Source organism: Taudactylus pleione, unplaced genomic scaffold (assembly GCF_031769625.1).
Source record: "Taudactylus pleione unplaced genomic scaffold, aTauple2 ptg000411l, whole genome shotgun sequence".
In the NCBI taxonomy this organism is placed as follows: domain Eukaryota; kingdom Metazoa; phylum Chordata; class Amphibia; order Anura; family Myobatrachidae; genus Taudactylus; species Taudactylus pleione.
In genome coordinates this window covers 1,355,001-1,372,151 of record NW_028284813.1, presented here as the reverse complement: position 1 = coordinate 1,372,151, position 17,151 = coordinate 1,355,001, and the positions used below count along the sequence as shown (strand labels likewise).

The 17,151-nt window shown below is 45.8% G+C and overlaps 1 protein-coding gene across 1 annotated transcript in view; it reads right to left on the bottom strand.

The window, feature by feature from the left end:
• Window positions 1-753: 753 nt before the first annotated feature.
• The window catches only part of ATP2A3 (ATPase sarcoplasmic/endoplasmic reticulum Ca2+ transporting 3), a 236,708-nt gene continuing 220,310 nt past the window's right edge, over window positions 754-17,151 (bottom strand). The window contains exons 21-22 of the mRNA XM_088447036.1: window positions 15,849-15,924; window positions 754-3,084 (exon numbers count right to left, since the gene is read on the bottom strand). Coding sequence (XP_088303162.1) covers window positions 3,039-3,084; window positions 15,849-15,924 — 122 coding nt within the window. The 3' untranslated portion in view covers window positions 754-3,038. The remainder of the gene's footprint in view (window positions 3,085-15,848; window positions 15,925-17,151) is intronic.

Below are 17,151 nucleotides of genomic sequence, written 5' to 3'. Positions count from 1 at the left end.
AGTGATAAGTCTGTGATAAGTGCAGCCAATCAGCTCCCAACTGTCATATCACAGGCTGTGTTTGAAAAATTACAGTTGGGAGCTGATTGGCTGCCACTTATCACATACATCACTTTTCACTGCTTAGTACATAGACCCCTAAGTGTTATATCAGTTTAATGATGCCCATGGCAAGGCTCTAACAAACATTCCTATTCCTGGGAGCTGCATTAGAATGTGATATAGGAAAGTATGAAAGTTATTTCACAAGGTGTAATAGCCATAATGTAGTTTTACTATGACTAGTGATAAACTGCCAGCGTTCCAGGTTTTCCAACTAGGACACCCCCCGACCAGTATGAATCATGCCAAAATCTGTGTGAAACAAGCCAATTGTGTGCAAAGCCAAAGCTAGCCCTTTACGGATGAGCTATAATATTCTCTATAGGCTTCTGAAAATCAGGACTGATCATTCACCTTTAGCGACCCAGATGGGATATGTTTTTTTTTTTATTGCAAATTATTCACTATTTTGTATATCTATATATAAAAATAACAAAAATAGTCAAAGTAGAGAAAACCATGTGACATTTTGTTACTAGAATGGCATACAGTACATGAGCAAAAACCGCTACCACAGATGTCACCTTGTCGGTGCCGCTGTTGTGATTACCATTGTGTCCGTTACCAAATTACCCCCAATCCACAAATGTCTGCACCCAAGAAAGCAATATTAGTGCATGTGATCTTCGTAAAAGTAATAACAAAATAATTTAAACCTGTCAAAATTTAATATAATAGCTTTTATTCTTTAAAAATTCCACTCATATACAAATATTAAAAATCAGAACCCACTCTAAATTTGAATACATTTCTTCAAGAAAAAAAACCTGCATAATATATTTGGTCAACCCTTATTTTAGGTGTTTTGTAAAATATTTTTTTTAAATATAGAATATATTAATTACAGTAACATATCTTGCATTTTTTTCTGTACAATGAACTGCTCAGTAGTATAACAAGTGTATACATTCCTTTGCACCTGGCGGCATCATGAGATAAATTAGAGAGGTTGATAAAACATTGACTGAAATTTCACCCTTACAGTAAGTTTCTTTAGGCTGTGTGATACTTTTATCAATTTAATACAGGAAATAAAATACCAAAAGTATTGCAGGCAAAATTTCTATAAAAGTGCCCCTTGATTTGTAGAACAGTATGTGTCAAAACATCACGGATTTGAAAACTGACATATTAGCTACCCTTGTGAATCTAACGTTTTTGTACTGAGGCGGCACATATCAGAATTGCCACTTATTCTGTAGACAAGCTGAAATGTAATGCATCATAAAGTGGATGAACTTAAGACCAGGATATTGAATACACACAGGATTTACAATGCCATTTGGTTTAGCTTAGAAAATAACTGTTTAGGTGACAGGTACAGTATACTTAAGTTTTAAAGAGGACTAACCTCTGAGGGATAAAGAACTACCCATCCAAAGTGCATATTCCCAACCATCCTAAGTTGAGGGACTCTGCACATTTATCCTGAATACAGGAGGTTGGGAATAGGTCAATAGCCTTGTACGCAGCAGGAATAGCCCTACCCACTGTGATATGATACGACCATGCCCCCCAGCCTAAGTTTGAGAAGTACGGTATGACCGTGGATGTGGAACGTACATATAAATCATTGGCCATACAGTACAAACCATACTTTTATATCAAGTAAGAACTAGTTGATCTATTAAAAACAAAAAGGAACTTTTGTAATTATAAGTTGCCATAATGACTGCTATAGCTGTCCCCTATCTATCATTTTCATGATAAACCCTGCATCCTTCCAGGGGCATACTGACAAAGCAAGAGACCTATGAAAGGTAAATGACTGCTCATCCTACTAGCAAGATGCATTATTGGTTTTGAGTGACCTTTTATAATGTGAAGGGCTGGTGACATATTTGCCACTAAACTTAGGTTGAACTACTTTATAAGCAGCACTGTACATTAATAAAACCATATTTTTGGACCATCTTAAAAGACTCAAACTGTACAATTCTGGACTAATATAGCTAATCTGCAACTATATTTATGCCGTCATTAAACGACTTCTACAGCTTATGTCAAAGTCGGGCCCAGGAATGACACGATCATTAATGTGCAGTGCAGTTTAGTAAGAGAGATATAATGTTCCCAGATGCAATGTGTTTATAGTTTTTTTACACATTGCAAGGCCCTAAATTCTCACCCACTCATGTTATCCACGCAATATGACTGCGATATTTGTCTGCTAGAAAGGGACAAACCTAAGAACATAGCATTTGTGTTGTTATGCTGAAATGAATTAAGGACACACCACAGCTCTGTAGACAAATACATACACAGTAAAGAATGAGTGATTTTTTTTTCCTTTTAAACATAGATCATTTAAAACTTCACACAGTGAATGTCACAGCTTCTCAGTGTCATAGCAGAAGGACATCTGACCCATTGCAGATCTGTGGTAGGCAACAGTTAGAACTCCATCTCACAGCACATATTTTTTGCAACAGCAGAATATCAAAAGTTAAACAGTGTTCTCTGTGAGCTAACTATACATTTTGACCACAAAGCACTCAGAGCAGGAAACGTCTGTTCCCCATGATGACAGCACCATCCTGCATAAACAGTCTGCTGTTGTTACCCACCAATCAATGTGTTGTAGCCTTTCCTGAAGATGCATTCTTTAATGAGTAGGTCAGCACCATGGGGGTCATACTATATCATGATACAGACACAAACACACCCTGACTTTTCCTGCATGGCCAAAACCCTATACTTTTTATCCCCAAGCAAGATGTCCAGTTATTGCACCTTTATGTACAGAAAAAAAGCTACAAACAAATATTTTTCTCTTATTTTTTTTTTGTGTGTGTTTTTTTTTTTTCTTTTCATTTTCTTATTTGCACATCTCACCCCACATTTGTCAGGCAGGCTGAAACATGCAAATCCTTTCATCTTTTTAAGACTTGCAGACATCCAGGATTCTTCAGCTTGAATTGGGATGATGGAATGCCTTATTTAGTAATATTGTTGTCGGAGTGTTGTGGATATCGTTTTCTCCTGCACACACAAAAACCAAAGGAGAATGTAAGGATAAACCACGTTGACAAAATTCAGAGGACTTTTTGTGATGATACTGTAACAAATGATACAAGTGTTTAAAAATAGTTTTGATTAGTCAGTGTTTATGGATACAATACAACATAACAAACCTGAGTAATGTTGAATGCCATGCTTTCTTCCCAAGATGTTTTTTAAACTTTGCTATTTTGAAATCTGTGAAATGCCAGTGAGTAACTTCCCTTACTGCACAATCTGCAGCGCATACTACATGGTAATAATAACAACAGTCATCATCTAATATGTAAAAGGGGGAGACCTGTAGCATCAGTGACAGAGGGAAATAAATAAGTGACAATATGCTTTGTGTAATGTGGTAAAAACTGTCCATGGTTTAGTGTTTGCCTTTGAGGTCTCCCAGGGAACTGTAGATTAAGAAGATGCCAAGCTGCAACATTTCCCTTCAGGATTGTATATATGCTGCCAGTCTATTTATGGCCCTGCTGGCACTCACTGCCATTTTAGGATAACAAAAAATAGACAAAAGGACTGTATACAGTACATGGCTTCCTTTCTAGTGAGCTATGTTATCTTTCCATAACTCTCGCTGAAGTCTGTCAGTTGTACGAGAGGTTAAATAAAAGACAGAGCAATACATAAGAGTAAAGTACACAATTATGACTAGGCAATGCAGAGGAAAATTATACCAGGCACACTGCCTTGCACTGGTATTACTGATGGCCATACTCATAAATACATGTATTATTTTGGGAAGCAGTTTGGCTGTTATAGGAGGGAACATTATTTCCAAGTGTAGATCTCCTCTCCTCCTATCCCATGTAAGCTATACATATTTTTATGTTAAAACTTTTATGTCATGTGATTAAGATACATTATGAAATGACACGAATGCCCAAGAAAATGGGCAAATGTCGAGTTTTCGACGCCTGTCATTAGTACCAGGCCGGGATTACAGTGTCTGGAAGCCGGCGGTCGGGATTTAGACCGTCGGCTTCTGGACTACATCCCGTAGGGATGGCCATCAGTATGGTAACCATCGATGGTTGATGGCCATCCCTACTGAGAAAGGCTATTTGGTGCGACTGCAGGAATAGTGTTTGGTTCAGGCCACAAACTACAGATGGGTCCTCAATGTATATGAAGATTCAGCTACACTAGGAAACTGCGCCTTATGAATATTGTTCACAAAAGTCTCCATAATAAAATGGATTTCTTGTAAATAGTCTGTTGCAGTCTCCTAAATATGTTATTAGTCCAAAAAAACACTACCTTCACTGTGTGTAGCCATAAGGTGCAGTTTATGGTTGAGTTTAGGTCGAGTTGAGTATAAATGCAAGTTGCGTGAGTTCTAGGGGTGAGCGGGTTCGGTTTTACTCGGTTCTTATCGCCACTTTACCGCAATTTTGGCTCGATTTCATTCGCTATCCAAAACACGTGTTCGGCGATAGCCAATAAAAAGATCCGAGTAAAACCGAACCCGCTCACCACTCTATTCCCTCTGCAACTTGCTTTTTCCTAAATGGGTCTAGTTAACAAGTCGGCATTACGGCTTTGTCATCAGATCTGCCCCTGCTCCCGTTCTAAGTCAAAAGCGGAACTGTATATGCCCAAGATAGCCACCAAGAAGATGCGAAGGCACCTGTTAGAAATGCGATGACATGGGGGTACTCAACACACGTTTCAAGCTGATAATGCTGACCACTACTAGTCACATCTGATTCACTGATCTGTCTAAAGCTGGGTATGCACTAGGCCGACCTGACAATTGGTAAGTGTATAAACACTTCCCAATCGTCTGCTGGATGTGCCGGGCTTAACAGCTCAACTGGGTGCGCATTTAAATTTGCCCGCCCAGTTCAGCTGTCAATCATCGTTGGGTCCCTGCAGCATGTGTAAGGATGATCGGCACGGCGCCCGTACACACCAGCAGATGCACCACTATATATATGTGTGCTGCACAGCAGATCGGATATGTCCAAACAACGTCGTTCAGAGACATATCTGCTGTACAAACTGGGTGATGCACAATGGAACAGCCAATATACTGTATCTAAGCCTCATGAGTACTTATCTGCAATTTCCGGCGTGTATGAATTGTGTATCGTTTTTTATTTTTGTGCTCACAGTGAAGTCACACCTTCCGTCGTATTCCTCCTGCATTTGCTCCCATTACTTGCTGCCAACACTGCATAGATGGCTAAATGCATTTTTTTCTCCCCTGAACACATTTTACATTTATGCTTTCACACACATTGCACCTAACTCTTTCCAACTGCGAGTCCGTCCTCCATTAGTACATGGAAGTGAAGATCCATGCATTTCTTAAATTACCTAATACATTCCTTCATCTTGTAGAATGTTTTCACAATAGAAATTGTCCCATGACCCATTTTTATGTAATTTAGTGTGGTGTCCAACATGCACAATCTGTACCTATCGTATAACTGATACAGTAACCTTGTTTTTACCCTATCCTTATACCTGCATGCTGGGATTAATTCACACTAGAAAAGTATTCAACAAATCTGCAGTAGTGTGACAAAAATCTAAACCAAGAACATAATCATATGTTCTTTCATACAAGGGAGTTTCAAAGCTTAATGCTGGCCATACATGCTACAATTATCGGGGCGATCCGCCCGATATCCGTGGATTGCCCCGATAATTGTAGCATGTGTGCAGGCGACTGAGGGTTAAATATTGCTCGGTCAGGCATGCCGGATTGTCCAGCAATCGTCCGAAGCGATATTTATGAGTACAATGTCAGCCACATTGGGCAGTGTATGCCCAGCCATGGCCGACAGACAGACATTTCCTGTGTTCCTTCCCATGGAAGGAACAGGGAAATGTCTCCTCCCCAGGGGGCGGAGAGTAGATGTCGGGGCTAATACACTGTGAGATATCTCACAGTGTATGCCGCGGACATCTGCGGCTGGTAGGCTGCCAGATAAAATGTCTGTCGGTCTGACAGGCATTTTATCTGGACATGTATGCCCAGCTTTAGTGGTAACCATGAAGTTATTGAGATATCCAGATCTAATTTGATCAACATAATCATTGATCTTTAGGTGCATGATGTAAATTACAACTACTTATGTCAACTTGTTTTGTTTCTGGGACTGGTTGATATCAGTAACCTGCATGATGGACAAAATTAAAGCCTGCAGTGTTATTAAGTTCCTCCATTTGAAGGGTAACAGTACCCACCAAATCCATTATAAAATGGTGGCTGTTTATGGTGATGAAGGTCCATCATATTACACTGTTGTGAGGAAAATGAACTTGTCCCTCTCAGATGAGCCTCAATCCAAGAGACCCTCAATCACAGAAGATCTTGACATGGTGAAGAGGAGGCTCTTGTCATTGAAGACAGATGACTAAGCATTGAAGTGTCACAGTAAGGATAGAGAGAAAGGAACTCTGTTGGGTGAGCACTCTAAAAAATGTAATATTAGTAAATTTAAAAAATAACTTTTAATGCATAATTTTTTAATATATTACTCATAATAGGCAAATATGTGAGCATAAGTTTAAACATTTTACTGTACACACTATTCCTTGTAGATACACATGCAGTATATATCGGTACTTATAGAACAGACAATTGGTTAAGTAGCAGAGAGAATGCTGCCGTAAAAATATTCATCCTTCTAAGGTTATTATCAGAATTGTAAGTTTACAGAAAGAGCATAGGTATAGACTAGGAGGTATTAATTCCCCTTTACCTAGTTATTATAGGCAAAATATCAAACAGATAAATATTATACTTCAATTGCCAGATTAAAAAACATCAGTTTATCTCCGCAGTTATTTACCTTAATAAGAAAAAAATATGAGATATGGTAAGAACTTACCCTTGTTATCTCTATTTCTACGAAGTCCATAGGGTTCCACAGGATACCTTGGGTATAGGTGTGACGTCAGTCGCAGGGCACCAAAGAGTTAAGCTTTCAGCCTCCCAGGATGCACTAGGTCCCCCTACTATACCCCGCCCCCGGGCCAAGGCACCTCAGTTAGTTACCAAGCCATAGGCCGGAGGAGGAGAAGGAAGAGAGAGAACAAAGATCTGGACACATACAAGAATCACATTCTCACCAGAGGGAGACGGAAAACCGGTGACCAGAGCAAAGCCCATCTGCAGCACAGGCGCGACAGGGCGGGAGTCCTGTGGAACCCTATGGACTTCGTAGAAATAGAGATAACAAGGGTAAGTTCTTACCATATCTCATATTTTCTACTTCAGGGTCCATAGGGTATCCACAGGATACCTTGGGGATGTCCCAAAGCAGTATCCTTTAAGGGTGGGGACGCTCCTGTGCAGAAAGGAGAATCCGCCGCCCGAAGGAAGCATCCTGAGAGGCGAAGGTGTCAAACCTGTAATACCTCACGAAGGTATGGACAGAAGACCACGTAGCAGCCTTGCAGATCTGAACTGCCGAGGCACCACGTCGAGCTGCCCACGAAGGACCCACAGACCTAGTGGAATGAGCCTTCAGAGAAGGAGGGACAGGTAGGCCTTCATGAAGATAAGCTTCAGAAATAGCCATACGGATCCAGGCTGCCAAAGTTTGCTTTGAAGCAGGCCAACCCTTTTTACGGAAGCCAAAGAGGACAAACAAAGCGTCCGACTTCCTAAACGAAGAAGTGCGGTCAACATAAGTCCTTAAGGCCCGCACAACATCCAAAGAGGCCTCACCCACGGAAAGACCCGGTGAGTTAAAGGCCGGAACAACTATTTCCTCGTTAATATGAAACTGGGAAACAACTTTGGGAAGAAACTCGGGCCGAGTGCGGAGCACTGCCCTGTTCCCATAAAAAACCAAGAAAGGGGGTCTACAAGAAAGAGCCCCTAACTCAGAAACACGTCTGGCCGAAGCAATGGCCAGAAGGAAAACAGTCTTAGCTGTTAGCCATTTAAGATCCACTGAGCCCAGTGGTTCAAACGGCGGTCCTTGGAGAGCCCTCAGGACCACAGCCAAATCCCAAGGCGCCACAGGTGGAACAAAGGGCGGCTGAATGCGGAGAACACCCTGCATAAAGGTGCGCACATCCGGGATTGTAGCAATCCTACGGTGAAACCAGACAGATAGGGCCGAAACCTGTACCTTCAAAGAAGCAAGGCGAAGCCCATGATCTAGTCCCGCTTGCAGGAAGGCGAGAATCCGAGACAGACGAAACTCCCGCGGTGCATAACCTCTCGGTCGACACCACTGGAAGAACGTATGCCACACGCGATGGTATATCCTCGCGGAAGACGGTTTCCGAGCTCGTAACATGGTACGCACCACAGAGCTGGAAAACCCCCGGGACCTCAGCATGGCCGTCTCAACAGCCACGCCGTCAAAGACAGCCGAGTCAGGTCCGGGTGAAGGCAAGGACCCTGAGACAGAAGGTCCGGTCGTAGCGGCAACCGCAGAGGAATGTCCATGGACAGACCCTGAAGGTCTGAGAACCAGTGCCGTCTGGGCCACGCGGGAGCTATCAACAGGAGCGTCCCTCCTTCCTGTTTGAATTTCCGGATTACCCGTGGAAGAAGGGAGACCGGAGGGAACAGGTATGCGAACCGGAACGTCCACCGGACGGACAGAGCATCCACCAGAGACGCCCCTTCGTCTCTTGTGCGAGACCCGTACACCGGCAACTTGTTGTTGTGCCGGGACGCCATGAGGTCGATTTCTGGAAGACCCCACCTGTCCACCAGTAGTTGAAGGGGACCATTCCCCCGGATGAACGTCCTGGCGACTTAGTAAGTCCGCCTCCCAATTGAGCACTCCCGGGATGAAGACCGCTGATATGGCCGGAAGATTGCGCTCCGCCCAAACCAGGATCCGAGAGACCTCTACGAGAGCCGCCCGACTGCGAGTTCCTCCTTGCCTGTTTATGTAGGCCACGGTGGTAGCATTGTCCGACTGGACCTGCACCGGGCGACCCTGGAGAAACCGCTGTGCCTGCTGGAGAGCATTGAAGACCGCACGGAGTTCCAAGATATTTATTGGAAGCTCCGCTTCTGTCGGCGTCCACCTGCCCTGGAACAAGTGTGGACCCGAAACTGCTTCCCAGCCCCGAAGACTGGCGTCCGTTGTCAACAGGACCCAATTTGGAACCCAGAACGGACGTCCCTTGTTGAGGTGGGTCGTCTGTAACCACCACGTAAGGGACAGGCGAACCTCCTGGGTGAGCACAATCGTCTGGGACTTCAGAGACTGAGTCAGCCCGTTCCACTTGGACAGGATCAGGTGCTGCAGAGGTCTGGAGTGAAACTGGGCGTATTCCACCATGTCGAACACCGACACCATGGAGCCCAGTAACCTCATCGCCGAGTGTAAGGACACCCGGCGGCTGTGCAGACAACTGCGCACCCTTGACTGTAAAGCAGAGATCTTGTCCTCCGTCACGAAGATCCTTTGCTGTCCCGAGTCCAATAAGGCTCCAAGATGCAGAATCCTCCGAGACGGGATTAGAGTGGACTTCTGCCAGTTGATTAGCCAGCCGTGCCGTTGCAGCAGTGCAATGGTCAGGTCCAAGTGGCGTAACAGGAGCTCTGGAGATCCTGCCACCAATAACAGGTCGTCCAAATACGGCAACATGCGGACTCCCTGCAGCCGCAGAGAAGCCGCCATGACCGCCATCACCTTGGTGAAAACACGTGGTGCTGTTGCCAGGCCAAAAGGTAACGCCCGAAACTGGAAGTGGTCGCTGCTGATTGCAAACCTGAGGAACTGTTGATGGCGCCAAAGAATAGGGACATGCAGGTAAGCGTCCTGTATGTCCAATGACACCAAGTAGTCCCCAGGTTCCAGCGCCAGAATGATGGACCGTAGGGTCTCCATCCGAAACTTCGGGACCCGCAAAGACTTGTTGAGTGCTTTGAGGTTGAGAATCGGACGATATGACCCATTGGGTTTCTGTACCAAAAATAGATTTGAATAGAAACCCTGGCCCCTCTGGGAGAATGGAACCGCCACTATAACTCCAGCCTGGAGCATAGTGTGCAATACCTTCCGCAGCTCCGTAGCCTTGTTCCGGTCTGATGGGAGACCCGTGGTGAAGAAGCGAGCCGGGGGTCTGTGCCGGAAGGAGAGGGCGTATCCGTGGGAAACCACCTCCAGAACCCAAGTGTCTGTCGTAGTGGTCGACCAACACTGGGCGAACTGTAGCAGGCGGCCTCCCACCCTGGGATCCCCCAAAAGGAGGCCCGGACCGTCAGGCCGCAGGCTTGTCATCTGGCTTGGGGGCCGGACGTCTGGTACTCCATGCCTGCTTCCGGGGCTTGACCGATTTCTTAGGGCCAGCCTGTCGAGGAAACGACTGTGGTTTGGGCCTGCCCTGGGCCCTAGATGACCGAAAGGACGATGGTCCCGAACCAGAAGGAGCAGCGGCCGACGGGAGACAGGCAGATTTGGCTGCCGCCAGCGTGGCCACAATCTTATCCAGATCCGGACCGAAGAGAACTTCTCCGGTAAACGGCAACGCTTCCAGACCTTTCTTGGAATCTGCGTCCACCTTCCAGGATCGCAGCCACAAGGTGCGACGAGCAGCTACCGCTGCTGAAGAAATTCTAGACACCAGAGTACTAATGTCTAGAGCCGCCTCGTTGATGTAGGTGGCCGAATCACGGAGATTGCCAATCAACTCCGCCTGATCGGCCGGACAGTCGGATTCAAAAGAAGCCTCTAATGAATCCGCCCAGCGCTCCATCGCTCTGGCAACCCAGCAAATGGCCATAGCCGGCCGTGCTGCCCCCCCTGCAAGGGAATAAGCGGACTTCAGGCAGATTTCTACCTTGCGGTCCGTAGCATCCTTAAGGGAGGACATGGATGGCATCGGCAATGTGGCACTACGGACAAGACGGGTCACGTGAGAATCCACCTGTGGAGGGGATTCCCACTTCGCAAAATAATTATCCGCGAACGGATAAGCCACCGCCAGGCGTCTCTGCGGCTGGTATCTTTTGCCAGGTTGTTTCCACGCCTCCTCTAAATGGTCCACCAACTGACCCGAAAGAGGAAAGACTGTGGCATCGCCCTTCACATCTTTGAAAAAGGCATACTTAGATTTAGCCGCTGGGGGAACTTCGTCCTCAATCACCAAGGCTGTGCGGACCGCCCGAATAAGTCCAGGAATATATACTTTGGACTTAGCATCAGCGTCCTTAGTATGGAGAGGTTCCTGATCGTAAGGATCTAGAATCTCCCCATCATCAGACGTCCCTTCGTCATCCTCATAAGGAGCGGACAGAGACGCCACCAGCCTTTTATGAGACCGCATCACAGACTCCCCTTGCAACACATCCGACAAGTGCTGTACAGAACTCGTCAGGGAGTTAACCCACGCTGGCTCCTGAGAACCCGGGAGCGGGGAAATAGGGAGACTGTGGGGTACCACCAATTGTCGTGGGAACCCCTGCATGGGTGACGACACCACAGACTGCTGGGACAAACCCATCGGAGTAAACGCGGGCTGCGGAGCTAACTGGCCCACTAAAGCTGTTAACGCCTGAGCGAAACAAGCCCAGGGCGGCTCCTGTACCGGTGCTGTAACCGTAATAGGCCGCGCCATGGACAAACACTGCCGGCAAAGGCCCTCCGCGCTACCCTCCCCCTCCGCTAACGGTACTTTGCACGTGGTACACTGTAGCCGGAGGGGAAAATCACTTTCAGACATGATGGCACCACGTATGTGACCTCTCTCACCAATTAAGTATTAAATAGGCGAGAGACCACCCTGCAGCACCGCACCGCAAGGGCTTTAGCAGAAAGAACAAGGACAGTAATAAAGCTGACAGTTTAGAGAAGAAAAGATTACAGGCAGCAGCGCTAGCACAGTCACATACAATGCAGAAAAATAACAATTCCTGCACTAACAGCGCTGATCACTCAACTACACAGACACAGGGCCTGGTAGGACACAGCGCTGCATACACAGACCTGACCACAGCGGAGGAGAGGTATGCGGGGGGACCCAGACCACGATGCTTCCGTCCAGCGCTTCCAGCAGCGTTCACCATGCGTTCTGGAGAAGATGGCCGCCGAGGAGCAGAGAGGAGGCTGGCCTGGGGGAGGAGCGCTGCCACAGGACCAGTCGGCAGCATGCAGAGAGGGCTGTGTGCAGCGGGGGAGGCGCCGGCTGTGAGACAGGGAAGGCGCGCTCCCCTGGCATGCATTTAACCCCTGGGACGCCGCAGCGCTACCGCTCTGCTGCGGTCCGCTGTCCCAGGGGGTAGTGGAAGCGCAGGTTGGTCGCCTGGCTCCACGCTGCAGCCAGTCCCCAGGGAGCCCCCTGCCTGGGGACTTAGGACCATGTGATCAGCGGGGACCCACCGCGGGACCCCGCTGCTTACCTCTGTCCCCCTTGAATCCGGCCATGGTCCGGAGCATCTGGGGTCACCGCTAGCTGTGACCCCAGACGCCCACCAGCATCCCCGGATCAGTACCGGCGTTCTGGTACCGGCGGGGTGTAGGGAAGACAGCATGGACGTCAGGACTGACTGTCCATGCTGTTCATCCAGTTGTGCAGCCACAGCTGCATGAAGAATAAGCTTCAGGGGCTCTTCTAGCCCCCACTCCAACAGGTGCACCCGACTCTGGCCGGGCACCAAACTAAACTGAGGTGCCTTGGCCCGGGGGCGGGGTATAGGAGGGGGACCTAGTGCATCCTGGGAGGCTGAAAGCTTAACTCTTTGGTGCCCTGCGACTGACGTCACACCTATACCCAAGGTATCCTGTGGATACCCTATGGACCCTGAAGTAGAAATAAGGATGGTCAGGGTAAAGAAGCTGCTATTTCTGATTCTGCTGCTCCTCACCTGGGCCTAAGGCCATCTAGTGAGTGAGCAGCAGAGTGAGAGATCATTGAAAAGCAGGTTGCCCTTAGAAACAACAGTGTAACAGTGATGTTGCTCAGGTTTTCATTTCTGCTGTTGGAGGTCTTACCAATCAGCATTGGACCCCAATGAGAGAATTACTTAACCTGAGATAATCAGCAGTTAATAGAGGGATATAAATGAAGTTTTTTCTGCATGTGTATCTACAAGGAATAGTGTGTACAGTAAAATTTTTAAACTTATACTCACATATTTGCCTATTATGATAGAGTAATATATTAAAAAATGATGTATTAAAAGTTATTTTTTAAAATTTAATAGTATTACATTTTTCAGAGTGCTCACCCAACAGATTCATTTGGGATGCAGTCGGGAAACCGGCTGCCGTGATCCTGACAGCCGGCTTCCCGACTCTAGACGCCTGTCATTTTCCCGGCGCCGGGAGACAGACGCCCGGCATCCCGATCGAAGGGATTCCTGGGCGCTGCAAGCGGACAGCCTCGCAGGGGGGGGGTTTTAGGTTTAGGGCACACGGGGGAGGGATTTAGGATTAGGCACCCCCCTGGGAGGGTTAGGCTAGGGGGAGGGAGGGTTAGGCACCCCCAGGGATGATTTAGGGTTAGGCACTTAGAGGTGGGATTAGGCACTTGGGGGGGAGGTTAGGGTTAGGCACCCTTAAGGAGGGTTAGGTTAGTTTTTACTTACCTCAGGACGTTCGGGATTTCAAGCGCTGTCGGACTGCCGCTGCCGGGATCTGTTGAGCGGTCGGGCTGCCGCTGCCGGGAATCGAACCTTGCGGCCGGCAGTATTTCATACCGATTCCTTTCTCTCTATCCTTACAGTGATACTTCAATACCCTAACTCTAGTGAGCACCACCGCTACTCAAATATTTGACTATTATTAGCTTATTAATAAGGGAAAAGCGGATTTCTATTTTTCACCTAATTATTTTCTTTATTTCAATTCGGCCTGTGCGACGCTCTCTCTTTCCCCATTTCCTTCATTTTACATAACCATTGAAGTGATCCTGAAAAAAGTTGGTCTTACTTATGAAAGTGTATGGAAGATTATGCCGAGCAACTGCACATGTCTAAAGTGTCATCTCGATGGGTTCCCTGTTTGCTGACCCCTTTAAAAGCAAACTCAATTTCAACTTTCGCAGCGGATGTTGACTCTGTTGGAGCAGGATGAAGAGAATTTCTTTGCACGTCTCATGACTATGAATGAATGCTGGGTCTACCTGTATGATCCAGAGCCCAAAGAAATGAGCAAGGAATGGAAACACTCCTACTGACCCCTCCCGAAAAGGCTAAGGGTGAAGACATCTGCAGGGAAGGTCATGCTGTCCGTATTTTGGGACTGTTGTGGCGTAATTCTATCTGATTACCTTCCCAAGGGTCAGAACACCACCAGCGCTTACTACTGCACCCATCTGCAGAAATTACGAGACGTCATGAAAGAAAAACGCCGTGGTATGATCAGCAAAGGCATCGGTCTCCTAGCTGTCAATGCACCTGCACACTCTGGCCAAGCATTCGCTGTGGAAGACAACAGGTGTGGCATGAATTTTTGCCCCATCCCCCCTATTCGCCTGATCTCGCAGCCAGTGACGACTTTCTCTTTCCTGAGATGAAGAAGCCTCTTCGGGGTAGGCGATTTGACAACACAAATGATGTAATTCTGGTAGTGAAACAGTGGTTCTCAAGGCAACTGCAGGACTTTTTAGAATGATGGGTTGCGGAAGGTCAAGAAACACTTGTAGAATTGTGTGGCTCTGCAGGGCGACTATGGAGAGGACTTAAATTCAACATACCACATTTAACTTTCTATTTCATACCCCCTCGTATTTGAACCTTCACTTTGCAAAACTTTGACCTTCCTGTATGCGCAAACTATGCTCCCTTTAAAGTAATAAGTACTTCCAACTATGGTAAAAACCTCTGCAATATCTCCCAAATCATAGAATGCCAATTTGCTGTATCTCCATTCCTTGCAGCTCATTTTAATATCACAACTGCAGAATTAAATCTCCTATAAGCAATTTCGGCAATCAGTGGTTGTAGATTAGTAATAAAATTGCAACAATGTAAGAAATCTGATCATTTCGTGTTGCAAAACAAAACACCATCTTGCTGAGCAAATCGGTACATGGTAATGTAATAAACAGGTGCAGATCATGTAAAACAGTAAAGTGATGTTACATGGGATACAGCGTTAGCCCTACAATCCTATTTTTTGGGGGTTCATAAATGGCCCCCACTGTTTACCAAATTCAAGTGCCTAAATATATTAACAATGTTGCTTTTGGCCCACTGGATTTACAATAGGAAGTAGTCTAAATGGCTAAAAAGGGCAGTCCTCCACAGACCAGAAATACTTATACTCCTTTTACACCAGAGCAAAACCTGGGTTATTGCTGGGTCTACCCGGGTCGCAGCTCAGTGTAAAAGGGTCGCTGAAAAATAACCCGGGTCAAGGGACCCGGCAATCCAACCCAGGTAGCTACCAGGGTCAGACTCAGGATGGACCTGGGTAATGGTGCCGTGTAAACGGCGCAACCCAGGTTATCCGACCTGGGTCATGCCTAAATGAACTGATTGGTGGTTGTGGAGCAGTCACCTCCCACTGTTTATGACCACACAGGTTTAGCAGGGCAGACCCAGGTTCAGTGATAACAGGGCTGACCTGAGAATAACCCAGATCGATGGTGCTGTGTAAAAGGTGTCTGACCTGGGTTGGAACCATGTCTAAAACCCAGGTCGGACATGGATTTTTGGTGGAAAAGAGGTATTCGTGAAAGTAAAATGGACTGAAAAGTAAATAGCTGTCCTAGTGCAACTTGAATTTATTGAATATATGTATATATTTTTCTGGAGTAATTTAGAGGATGTCAAACAAGAATAAAAAAACAAAACCAACCCAGTTTGGTCTTGGTTTCGGGAGGGCTTCCCCTGAGCTGTCCCATTCCAAGACTCTTGTACTGTCTTCAGTAAACCTATAAAACAAAGAAGAAACTTAAAATACATCAAATATTGTTATATATAGTTAGGAATGTAGGAATTGACAAGTACAATAAATAAATAATGAAAAAGTAGATTGCCGACATACACTGAGGGCGCGTGCAGCAAAAGGGGTTAATAGCAGGTTTACAGTATATCCTAAAGTGGATGGTAAGCCAGTTGAAAGTGAAATAATTCCTGGCAATTGCAGAGAACAGCCAGTAGCAGGAGAAATAAATGTTTGTTTGATTAATGAGCATCTCAGGTGAGATTACTCAGGATAATGACTATAGGCCCCATACATCAGCAATAGATTGTTGTAATTCCCCGATTCCCAGATGCCGGTGTATCCGTGAAATTCAACAAGTTGGATTTCCCCAATTTGCCTACTCTGACCAAAATCTGACCGGGATCGACAAAATCAGGGATTTCTAACATTAATAATTTCCCAGACGGATCTGCAATCATCGATGGTCGTCGGCTTGTGTTTTCGATCAGGATTTCCAGTCGGAACGGAGAAAAGGTCGCCTGATGTATGGGGACTTTAAGCTATATATTATATTCAGGTAGGACTGGAAGGCATTCATTTCTCATGGAGCACTGATTGAGATGATGCTGGTTGTTTTGACAAAGGTCATAATTGTGACCAAAGCGTTGACCACCTGAATGCTATGCTGTTAATAAAACTGCATTCTATCTATCAAGAAGACTGGCGAGTGCTGTCCTTAAAAAGGATTCTATATACCTAGTTGAAATGGTCGTTGGGTGGACACGATTGATGTACTGAATATATTTAGTAACAGCACATTTAAGTGCAAATTTGAACATTATATTTTATTGCAATAATTCGCTTTTCTCTCTGTTGTGCAAGTTACTGTAGGCAAATAAAGCAGAAGTCTCACTTGTCATTGTGGTTTAGTTAAATCCACTAGGACTGCCTGAAATATTTCTCTAGAAAGCAAAGCAATTTTTAAGGCTTCCTGTTTACTAGGTTACCCATTTCAAAATATACACGATTTACTTCCGTCCATGTCAAAAGTGGAATAAGTAAATTACATACACACATAATACATAAACACATATTATATTATATTTATATTCCAAAGTGTCCACACTCCAATGCATAAAGATATAAAAGCGGGATGCTAAAGTTAAAGACAAAAAAGTCCAAAATATATAGTAAAAATAATCGGCACTCACCAGGTAAGAGGCATATATTTTAA